Raw genomic sequence first — 12,202 nt, 5'->3', positions numbered from 1 at the left:
TACAAAAAAAGTGTAATATTAGCAATCTAGAACACCCAAAAGTCACGAGCCGCCACTGGAAGAAACCATTTTCCATTTACATTTTATTTGCCTATTTTTTATTTAAACCTTGAATTGCCAGAGGTAAAATGCCAATCACTAACACTATTTTAGTAATAACTTAATTATGTTTGGCAAATTAATGTTTTTGTAAATTACATTTTTTTATAATAAATCTTCTCTATTGTCATAAAAAAATATTATGTATAATGAAGACAAACAAAATAATTCTAGAGTTTTATTATATTTTCCAGCTAAAAAAGCGTTGTTCACTATTGAACATCTGAATGATGATGACATTTAACAATTTTATGAAGCGTTTTTTCACAATAAAATAAACATATTTGCAAATGACAAAACAATAAGCTAGAATAATATTAAGATACGCTATTTAATTCTACCGAAGTTCAAATGCGGAATGCTGTCAAAGTGGATACCCAACGACGCACATTACGAGCGAGTTCGCGAAAAATATTATCTTTCTATCGGTTTTTATACCAAGATGTATTGTAGTGTTCCAATTACACAACATTAACCTCTCAGACAAAGGCATTTGTATGCTATGTGTTCCTTTGCGAACTGTCAAAACGCGGAAATTTTTGTGTTATTCACGACTTTTGCTAAAAGCATCATAACTCACGTCTTGGGAAACGTAGCCTCATTCTAAAAAATGTTTTGGAAAGATTATGAAATTCACTATCGTATTGTTTTGTTATACGTAAATATTTGCGTTTCTAAATATACATTTTCTGAAAACGTCAAAAATATGTAAAAATCGCTGACCATTATTTCAAAGCTGTGAAAAATGTACTTTTTTCTGAGTATCATAAAGAAATAACACTTTATATATTGAAGAAATATAATTAAAAACTATTGGTCACCTCAAAATATTAACCGTCCAAACTAAAATATTTTTAATAAATTATTTAAAAACGCAATAAATTACGAACGAACAAGCTGACAGATTCAATCGACTCAGATAATGCACCTCAAGATTCCATAGATATTTTTGAATGCAGACGCGTAGCGTTATTCATTATCGATACTCTGTTTTTTAAATCATGGCAATCCGTATACTAGTGATGGAAATAAATCGATTTTTGTAAAATCTCGCGCGCTTACGTGAAAAGACGTACTAATGTCTTGACCGCTATTATCATATTTACGTCTTTTGACGTTCTAATGTTCCGAGTGGTTAAAGCGATAATAAGAGATCCGAGCGCCGAGAATCGAGATATGTACGTGCAGAGCGATTGGCTATTGTCCTACTGTTTTGTCAAAATGCGTTTATACGTGGACAAAGTGGCCGGGCGTGATAATGGGGGTAAGAGACTATCTTGCGGAGATAGCTTGCCCGTCTATCTCTGGAATAGTGTCTTGGTTCATTGTTCTGTCGTCCAAAAAGGACAGTGGGTCCGGAGCTGGGACAAAACCGTATTGTTCATCTTTTAAAATGTGCTACTCTTTTACTGTGAAAACCCAAAAAAATTATCTCAATTTCGTATTTAACAAATCTTTTTGCTACACTGTATTCATCTCATAAAACATACATTATTTTGAATAGTTTGGCTTTCTATTCATAGCAATTTGTAATTTGGTCATCTTCCAAAATGCATTTGTACAGTCAAGAATCAAAATACAATAATGTATTGAGCTATGTAAACTTGGCATTCACGAGATTGCAACAGGTGTTTTAAAAACAAGTATGTCAAAAGATAGGCAAATGTTTATGAAACTAAATTCTTATGACAGAAATGAAATGCAAGGTTTTTTTTTAGTCTAATAGGCAGAAGCCTACAGGGTGAACATTGACCTGATGATACCTGAACACTGAAGGAATAAGGTAAGGATATACTATGTTCCAAGGCCAACTTGCATACTTGTCCTATGCACGCAACGCAAATTTGAACTGTAGTATCGCGACATTCAATGTTTTTATGCTAGAAATCACTTGTAACTTCTTATTAAATCTACTAGTTGTTTATCTGCCATCTTAAACAAAACAAACATAACTTAAAACGTAAAATCAGCTGGGTGGAAGGCCTTCCACCAAAGCCATCTTTCTTTCACACATCTCAAGCCGATCTGGACAGCGCAGATCGGAGTTGCGCGGGTAGCGTAGGGTAGCATTGCGTGTGACATACCTGTTTCCGAAGCATTTATTTTCGTAGAAAATGTATGGATTGTATGTTGTCCAAAATGTGTTGCGTACAATGCATACGTGGGCCCGGTGTGGCCTTAAGGGCAATACAGACCATTCAATTTGGTTGAGTGGTTTCATCAATCTGGTTGAGTTGAACCGTGTTGAGACGCGTTGTATGCTATTACGGAGAAGTAGCTATCAAGAAACAACGAGCATCTAACCAAGTCGATTTGTCTGTAGCGTGGTTGAGCGGTTGAACCAGCTTTACTGGGGAGCCGTCGTGCGTAGTTTGTGAGCGTATTTATTTCAAAGATTGTTTTGGCATTATATGAGGATTTAACCTCTCAGACAAAGACTTTTATCTACTATGTGTTCCTTTGAGAACTGTCAAAACGTGATAATTTTTGTGTTATTTACGAGTTTTGCTAAAAGCTTCATAACTCACGTTTTGGGAAACGTAGCCTCATTCTAAAAAATGTTTTGGAAAGATTATGAAATTCACTATTGCATTGTGTTGTAATACGTAAATATTTGCGTTTCTAAATATACATTTTATGAAAACGTCAAAAATATGTAAAAATCGCTTACAATTATCATCATCAACCATCGCATCATCTGTACGCAACACTCAACGGTTGACATACAATGGTCGAATCAACCAAATTGAGTGGTCTGTAGGGGTTTTATATTTAGTCTATCAGGCATCTTGAAATATACACAGTAAATATATATTTTAATCTTCTATAGGCATGAAGAGATATGTCATTGGAAGACCAAAAAAAACCTGTAATACATTTATATGATAAGATACAAGATAATGTTTAAGGCATTTTAGTCTAGGTGTGTAAATTGTGTTCAAACACTTCATAATTAACATAGGCCTATAAAAAAAATTATACCTTCCTAACAATGAAAATGCTATATTATCAGCACATTGTAAAGGCTTTAAAAATTAGGCCAGATAAACAAACAGACGAAATACTTACAATTATTATCAGAGAATAATGAAAATAATTTGAACTTACTTTCTGGAGGCTGGTATCACTAATGAAGTCATTAATGTGTATTAGTTTTACTAGAGCATTTTGAATAGATTATTATTTCACAGGTGCACGCGGCTACTTATAACAGCATTATTATTGCGGTGACTTGCAGTGGAGCCACTCCCCTTTTGCAGTATCATGCAAACAACAAAAGTATGAGCATTTATTGAAATCACCAAGCATTATAATATTCTGATAGCTATCCAACACAGTTATAATATGTTGAATTAGATGGCTGTTGTAAAAAATTCCCACATGTTTTCAATGGGGACTTTAAATAGAAATACCAGGTATAAAATAAATATATTTTTTTTATATTTATGTGACACCATGCAAGATTCAAACTGAACCAGTAGGACAAAGGCAACATACATAAGGTAAACGAGATACAGGAGGGGAGGGGAAGATAGGGAATTACCGGGTTATTAATTTTTTACTAAGCATTAGCTAGTCATTTCAAGCACTGTTTGATATGGTGGTCTCTGACCAGGGGCTCAATTCTCCAATAGTGATAGAGTTATTTGTTATGCGTCATCTACGGACAAAAATTTACCCGTCGTCTCGACGAACTTTGTCAAATACTTCATCTATACATATTCTTGATCGTCAGAGAGTTGAAGAGATGATTATATTGGCAGTCGACGTTTTTCGAGTAATTTTTGACATTTCTATGATGAGTACAATCATATTACGGCTTCAGGCTACAATTCTGATATAAATATTTAGGAATAAAGTAATTCAACAACCTTCCGATTGAAATAAAAAAATTAAAGGATATTAACATACTTAAACTAAAACTGATGTTACTCTTTCAGAAATAATTAACTAAATAATTGCCTGTTTTTCCCATCATTGATATTTATTATCAGTCTATACTCATCTCCACTGTATTTAGATTTTGTCTCTTTATATATTGTTCCTATCATGTATATATTTACTTATAGCATAATGATATTCTATTTTTCTTATAATTAGTGTAACTCTCTCACCAAGCACAAGAACCAGTTTCTTCATTGGTGAGATTGCGAACATAAATATATTTTGTAATGTAAATATATTTTTTTATGTACTCATATTATATCCTGTACCCACTTTTATATATTAAATAATAATAATAAAAATTTAAAAAAAATATTTAAAAAAATAAAAAATAGACTAACTCATATGCAATGTTAGCTGATGTTTTTAATATGCCTCGATCGAAATATAAATCTGTACTGATTAAACATTTTAGCAGTGCTTAAATTAATGAGCTCACTGCAAAACAGTTTTTTTTTGTGTTTGTTCTTCTTTTAATAAGTTTGAACTATTGTGTATTCCTTTTTCTTGTTAACTTATTTAATCTTATAATTTTTCTTTTATTTTCATACTGTACTATGAAAATAAAAGAAAAACGACTGTCAATAAATCGACTGTCGAAAATGACTGTCAATAACACTCATGTTCTCATAATACTCAATTCTAAATAAATAAATAATTTTAAAAGTCAAAAGCAAAATGTCACCGCATCTTTTTTGTACTGACCTTAGTTTCGTCATCAAGAGCTGACGAACAAAATGGGGTTATTATGAACAGAGCCACAATGACCACCAGCCGACGTACGTTGTTAAGCCTAAAATTCCTGACAAACACTTTGTCTGTCTTAGCGAAAGAATCGAGCTTTCGATGGAATATAATATTCTTGTTGGTCTCAAAGCAGATGCTTCAGATTGCTCTACATAATGTATTGCAGCCACAGACATAGGAATTAATAGACGAGAAGATAATGGCGAGGGGTAAAATCAACTGTTGAAGAACGAAGGGAGTAAGGCTGACTGTGATTCGTCAATAAATCAATCTGACAGTAAATAGGCATCTCGCATTATAATATCACCATTTACTTCTTAAAAGTAAAACCTGCTTTTGAATGAATAGACATTTTTACATGGGAGCGCAAATTACTCGCCACGTTATGAACAAATTTGCGAAGTCCAAATTCGGCAAAAAAATTCGGTTCTATTTTCAGAGTCGAATATTTCGTTTAAGTATTTAGTTAAGACACTTTTATAAATGTTCATAATTTACTTCCCAGCAACCAACCAGCTTTGTGTTTCGCGTCCAGACGTTTCTCGATGTGATAGTAACAACTGATTCATATTATACGATGTGAATATGCTTAAAATAAAGTAAAATAATGCTTATATATGGAATGTAATACGACAATTGGGTTTATTCTCTTTTTCACATCTATTTTTAAAAGTTTTCATAGTACAAGTCAACATTTTGCCGTGTTATTTCGTAAAATGAACCGATGATGCCTCGACCATAGTTCGCACAAGAATGATGACGTCACGTTTTCAAATTTCACTTGAGGCCATACGCGAGCACAGCCGGCTCCAATGGAGCCGGTATGGGGAGTGGGGATAATACGCTTTTAATCACTTAGGGCAGGTCTACTAATATTCATATGTCTATGATTGCAGCCAATATCGCCGGTAAATCAGTCATTTTGTGGAACCTTAAAACAACTTTGTAAAAATATATCATCCTTCGAAGAGCGTGCGGAAAACGATCTTAGGTTAGGATACGATAGACTGGATTTTGACAACTGTCGAAGACAAATCAGTGTCGACTGGTTCGACCCACTCTTTATTCAAGTGGAATGACTTTTGATCTTTGGCGTTCAAGTATGTACCTTGGATGAGACTCAGCGATTGCGAGCGACCTTGATTGGAGAATTGGTCCCGAGGGTGATACTGATTCCCATTCGTGACTTTCACAGTGCGCATTATTAAAGCTAAAGTTCTTTTGCACCTGCAGTTGATTGCGAGCAGCCTGGATTTATTTATTTATTTATTGATACATTACTCTACAGTACTTTACATTTCAATTCAGCAACGTTGGCCTCACTGGGTTGTTCACCCGTGCTGAGGCCCCCATTTTAAAATATACGAATTTATACATTTAAACAAAAACAACATTAAAATAAAGATAAATTTACATCAAAAATAAAGATTAGAAATCAAAATCCAATTCTCACACCAAAATAAAAACATTAGAAGAGAATGGAAATCGGCATTTACAATGATCTATGTGCTTGTGCGTGCCGCTTGCCTTATACATTTTTTGTGTTGCGTGTATATGTTTTATTCTCTGTTCCGTCTCTATTCTATGTTATAGAATTTTGGAAATATTGTCTTTTTTGTTCTTTAATCCATTTTTTTTATTTTGTGTTTGAATTTATTTTTATTTTCCTCTTTTTTTGTTTCAAGTGGAAGACTGTTGAATGCTTTAATTGCGTGGTATTTATGGTGTCTTTGTCCAAAGGTAGTGTTTACCGTCGGAGTTTTTATGTTTTTTTTATACGCTTTTCTGACCGGTCTATTAGTGATATTTTGTGTTTGTTGGGGATTGTTTTTTTGGTCGAAAATGTAGTTTAGTAGAGTTTTAACATATAATTGGCGTATATCAAGTATGTCACAGCTTTTAAATATTTGGTCTGTGTCGGTTAGTTTATGTTTTTTGAGTATTACCTTTAATATCGTTTTCTGTGCGATTTCTATTTGAGCGATAGCTGCGTTTGTTGCTCCTCCCCAAGCAATTATTCCATATTCTATTATTGATTGGCATAGTGCATAATATATTGTTTTCAATTGTTTTATTTTATATATGTTTCTTATATTTAGGAAAATGTGTATTGTTCTGAGGAGTCTATTTGTGATTTGTTTGATGTGATGTGTCCATCTAAGATTATGGTCAATTACGATTCCTAGATTCTTTATTTGTTCTGTTTTTTCTAGAGGGGGGCAATCGCAGATGTTGGTGTTTATGCATTCGTGTATTTTTATGGTGTTTGTATTGTTTTTTGGCTGTCCTGTGTTGGTTATGATTATTATGGTTATTTTGGATTAAATCAATTGTATATTATTTTGAACCACGTATTGAATTGTTAAGTCTAAACTTTAACACTTTGGTGCACAATTTACACTGAGCTGTGCAAGCACTATTCGTTGTAGGGATATCAACAAATCCATCGGTAATGAATGGTTGTCTTCCACCCGGGTAACACAGGGCGCATTTTCCACCTTTAAATGCATTTACATTGAGAAATTATACATTAGCTTAAAATATTTGCAATACAATCTAGTAAACAATTTTAAAGGTTACTTAGGTAATTTATTAGGATAGGTCGGCGCAATGTTATCTCTGAACGGTATAATCATCGCTAACTAACTGACTATCACGCTGTTTTATCGCAGGGGTAGGCAGAGTATGGACAGCTAAACAACTAGGTCTCGATACACACTCCTTGCCTCATTCACATTTCTACACCGTCTCATATATACTCTTCTATTATTCTGACTCTTGACATGGCTTGACTCAAGTATTAGATTCACTTGATCGTGCCATGTGTTCCTTGTGCGTCCCCGATTTATTCCACCATTCACATTTGCATTGCATATTCTCCTTACACTCTTTTCTTCGTTCAGTCGCTCTACATACCCAAACCATCGGAGCGTCCCTTTCTTAATCTTACTCTTTACGTTTACATCAGCCTTGCATTCATTGCGGATCTCCACATTTCTCACACAATCATACATAGTTTTACACACATATGCCTCAGGGATCTCATATCTAAAGCATTCAGCCTACTTTCATCCTTCCTCTGCCAGTTCCATCCCTCAGTGCCGTACATCAGGGTGGTACCAGCACTCCATTGGACTGCTAGCTGGACAGTTTTTTTCTTAACGCAAACCGTGTTCAATCCTCCATTAATGGAGTTACCTACATTTCCCCTTCTTTCAATATCTCTGTCAGCCTTTCCAAACAATTATCGCTGCTTCCGTTAAACGGACCTCAGATATATAGACTTAAACCTCGCCTACTTCCCTTAGCCATGCACATAATTGTAAAGGTTCGAGGCTGCCATTAAAAAATATACACAGTTAGCTTTAGCTAAAGCGGTTAATTGTGTTAAAAACTATGTTAATGATTCCTCCTAACTCAAATTAGACAAATCGCAACAGAGTTTTAACCACAGAAAGAATCAAAAAAATTAGTTTTCATATATGTTACAACTTCGTACAGAAAGCTCTGAGAATTCACCAGGGTCTATGGGAATGCAATGTTTAAGGTCTTCGTAGGAAATTAAGGAGTGAACCATGTTGTAGGAGGGAGGATACACAAAAGCCCGCAAATATTTCCACAGTCGGGTTCTGGAGAACAACGATGAGATGTAAAAACAACACATCCTCATACCATAATGGTGTATAAATGTTGGGCTGGCATTTGGCATGAATCCTGACTGTGTTTATATTGCTCAATACAAAAAGAAGTATCTCCAGTAATCTCAATATAGAGTAATAAATAATTAATCTTTAAATTTGAATGCGGATTTACTTGGATTTAGAAATTCAACTGACAATTTCTCATAACCAGCATTTAGCTCCGAGTTCTGGGGAAAATAAACTCAAATGCTTATTCATGTACTGTGAGTATTGATATTGGCATTGGTGAAACAGGCATAGCTTTGTTCAGTCTGGAGCCAATATAAAAATGGCCAATTAGTGAAAAGAAACTACTTATCCAGGGCCCGATTAAGGGTTCCAGCCGTCCTAAGCTAGCATGCTGATATCGCCCACTATGCGCTATAGACCACAGTGACGGCTCTCAGCCTAACACACTTCCGGCGGGAAGGGTAGTTCTACCTTTTATGCCGGTCCTACTTGAATGGCATTACATTCCAATAATTTTATATTAATCTCTTTGTAACGGTCATTTAAAAATGTGAATCAAGTCTTCCCCATCTGCTAATTCTTATATTTTAAAACTAAGGTTAAGTTGGGCCCTGAATCCAGGGCCGGCCCTATGCGGGCGCAATTGGATCAGCCCGCTTCTGGTGCCGAATGGCCAAGGCGCAGATAATACCTAACACATCGCCCTTGAGAATATTCTTCATAAAAATGGTGCCACACAAAAATACAAACCACCACTTACGAGATAACTTTAGTATATTTTTAGCAGATTCAATGGAGGCTCCTTATGGCGCGAATACATTTGCGTACCGAAAAGCGAGACGAGTATCGAATTTTGGGAAAGGAACGAAGCAACAGCAAATGGCGCGAAATGCCGCTTGCGGTTGTTTCGTTATTTTCCCATAATTCGAGGCTTGGCTCGTGTTTCGTATCGCAAATGTATACACAGCATTAAAGGCACCAGCAACATTAATCCCCTGTGCACCAGTAAGAAACTCTGTTGATAAGAGCGGTAAACTTGTCCACAATTCATGTTGGCGACATGAAAATGAGCCATTTTTACAACTCATGTGGAACTAGTGACGGTAAAATTGCCGAATTTCACTGCAATATGCAATTTTTTTTAAATAACACTTGATTTCAACTTAATTACTACTGGAAACAACTTCTAGCGGAATTCGGCAACTTTAGCCAGGTTGCAGGCATTAATGTCATTCTTCCTTCGTTTAATGCTTCCCTCAAGCTGGCTTAAAACATCGCCCATTAAAGACAGCAGATAAAAAGATAGGAATATGGAGTGCTGGGACAGAGAGAAAAGTGGCATTCTATCCTGACTCTCTACAACTAAAATGACAAGTTATTAAAAATAAACAAACAATAATAGCTCTAATGTTAAATGCTGAAACAGGAATGTGTCAATTCGACAGATATTAAAAAAATGTGTTATGGTATTTTAGCTTTGCCTAGGTTATTCTAAAAGTAAGTATTTCAGTTATGTAGAAAAACATGATGAAATGTGAGAGAAAATAAATTATAAATCATATATTTGATTTGTTTCAAAATAATACAATGTGAAATAAACTGGTTTTATATCCCCAGGGTAAAACAATTATGGGCCAATCATTGAAGGATTCACTCCCAGCTAGACCTGTCATTTGCAAGAAGTTATTACTCTGTAGCAAGCTACATTGAAAATAACTTAATTTGAGATTAATCGAGAAAGGAAGGCACTCAATAAAAGTAACAACAACAAAACCAACTCAGTATCTAAATGTTGTTTGATGACCAGGAAGTCGTAGCATTCCTTTTACATCTCTTGTATTTTGCCTACCATCCAAATTTCTTAATACGGTGGTTGCAATAGTTACTAGCTCTAGCTAGTTGTATTCTTATGCTGTGGACAGTACAAATACTTAATGTAGAAAAGAAAAGTTATCAGAGGGTGTTTTTGATTTAACAATTCAAAGCTTTTGAAGGAACTAGGTTTATAAATGATTGATTTGACGTTTGCGGTGTGTATTAGTAAAAAATAATAACATTTGAGGGGCTCACCTGTACAATATATCGGTTGTTCTCTATAAGTGCCATTATCTGGCATACTCATTCACTATTTCACAGATTGAGTTGAACATTCAATGTTTTGAAGGCATTTTATACAATGCACCACTAGCATCATGGCAATGCACTCTTTTATCACTCAATTATGTTTCACTCACGAGAAAAAACTGTGTATTTTTGTAGCTATAGTGTTGTATCTTTATTTTCTTGGTATACGCACATTACTTCCATTAAATCCTAAAAATAAAAAGATAGCGTTAATTTACGTAAATAATTCACGGTATCCCGGATTAATAATCACAAATCGGGATGATTCACGAATCAATCAATGACATTTCTAAGAAAATGTGAGTAGACATTCTCTTTTACACTTCCGAAGCCCGCAGATATGCGTAAAATTTAAGTTGAACCGTTCAATTTTGATCACATTCATATTTTTTACGATAAACCACCATCCGATAAGTGCAATATGAAATACTCATAGAGAAATCGACTCTCGTCAAAATAGAAAACCAAGCACAGCTTTCATTCGAAAGAAGTTGATCGCTGTTTAGAAGTAACGTACAGACTTCCACATACTCAACAATCAGTAACAGGTAGATAGATGGATACACAGGCAGGTGTATCGCTTTTAGGTAGAAAACAAGTATTTCTGTATGGAGAAGCTTCAGCCAGCCAAGTTAGGGGATCAAAACAACGTTAATTCCTCTGAATGATGCAGAGCAAAACGTCAGATTGGGGTCACATGTTGATTTGGCTGAATCCAGCAGAGTGACCTCTTGCCGTCCCGTGGAGAGCATTTACAACAAACACCGCCGAATTAATTCCAGCAGCCCCATTCATTCGAAGCACTAAACACATATTCCTGGGATCAGCTCCGACGAATGAGTTCATCGGCTGACACGAAAATTATAAAGATAATTTACGATAGCGAAAATGAAACACCCACCGTATCCTGCCGCCGACACAACACTTCATGTACTTATGGATGATTCGCAAAATTCTGGAGATTTGAACGGTTTTAATCGATTATTTGCGATGAATTCACTTAAACGTTACTATGCGTATATGTTTCACGGACGTCACGAAGCCAATTTACATTTTATAAATACAAATGTTGAGAGGAATCTCCCTGGCGACCACCATCTTTATTTGTGCGCTAACCACAATGACCAACCACAACACAATGCACCGCAAATATCACATCACGGTCATGCGGCACACGCGGCAAATTTAAATAATTCCCTTTTATGGGCACATCTTACGAAAATTCTTAATAAATGTATAATTTATACTCTTTCAAACAATTTACATCTTACTATTTATTATAAACCTTTTTTGTATAAAACTGCCTTATACAAAGTAATAAAATGTTATCATTTCAGTATTGAAACACACAAACAAGAAAATTTCTTAGTTACGTAGGTGAATTATAATTTAATTAATTAAAATTATAATTTATTACTAACGTGATATTATTTGATTAAACGTACACGGCAAATATAAATTATGTTGTAATTTGGTGTTATTGTTTAACATATGCCTAATATATATTTTAAAATATCTATTTTGAATTGTGTAGGTACTTTATATTTTTAGTCATAAGAGTAAAATTTTGTTTACCTATTAATGAATGTATTTAATTACATAATTTGTTGTTAAGTTATTATAATTCTCGATTGTAT

The 12,202-nt window shown here is 34.7% G+C and overlaps 1 protein-coding gene across 3 annotated transcripts in view; it reads right to left on the bottom strand.

The window, feature by feature from the left end:
* The window catches only part of LOC149425958 (unconventional myosin-IXb-like), a 99,735-nt gene extending 88,067 nt beyond the window's left edge, over window positions 1-11,668 (bottom strand). For all 3 annotated transcript variants that reach the window (XM_089642506.1, XM_089642490.1, XM_089642498.1), the window contains exons 1-2: window positions 11,467-11,668; window positions 10,512-10,754 (exon numbers count right to left, since the gene is read on the bottom strand). In XM_089642506.1, the coding sequence (XP_089498632.1) occupies window positions 10,512-10,547 (36 nt within the window). In that variant the 5' untranslated portion in view covers window positions 10,548-10,754; window positions 11,467-11,668. The remainder of the gene's footprint in view (window positions 1-10,511; window positions 10,755-11,466) is intronic.
* Between the last annotated feature and the right edge of the window lie 534 nt (window positions 11,669-12,202).

The sequence above is a fragment of the Hesperophylax consimilis genome, chromosome 2 (genome assembly GCF_061612785.1).
Source record: "Hesperophylax consimilis isolate HC1 chromosome 2, BYU_Hcon_1.0, whole genome shotgun sequence".
NCBI classification, from domain to species: Eukaryota; Metazoa; Arthropoda; class Insecta; order Trichoptera; family Limnephilidae; genus Hesperophylax; species Hesperophylax consimilis.
Note: the sequence above shows the minus strand (reverse complement) of the source record. Positions and strands in the feature narration are given on the sequence as shown.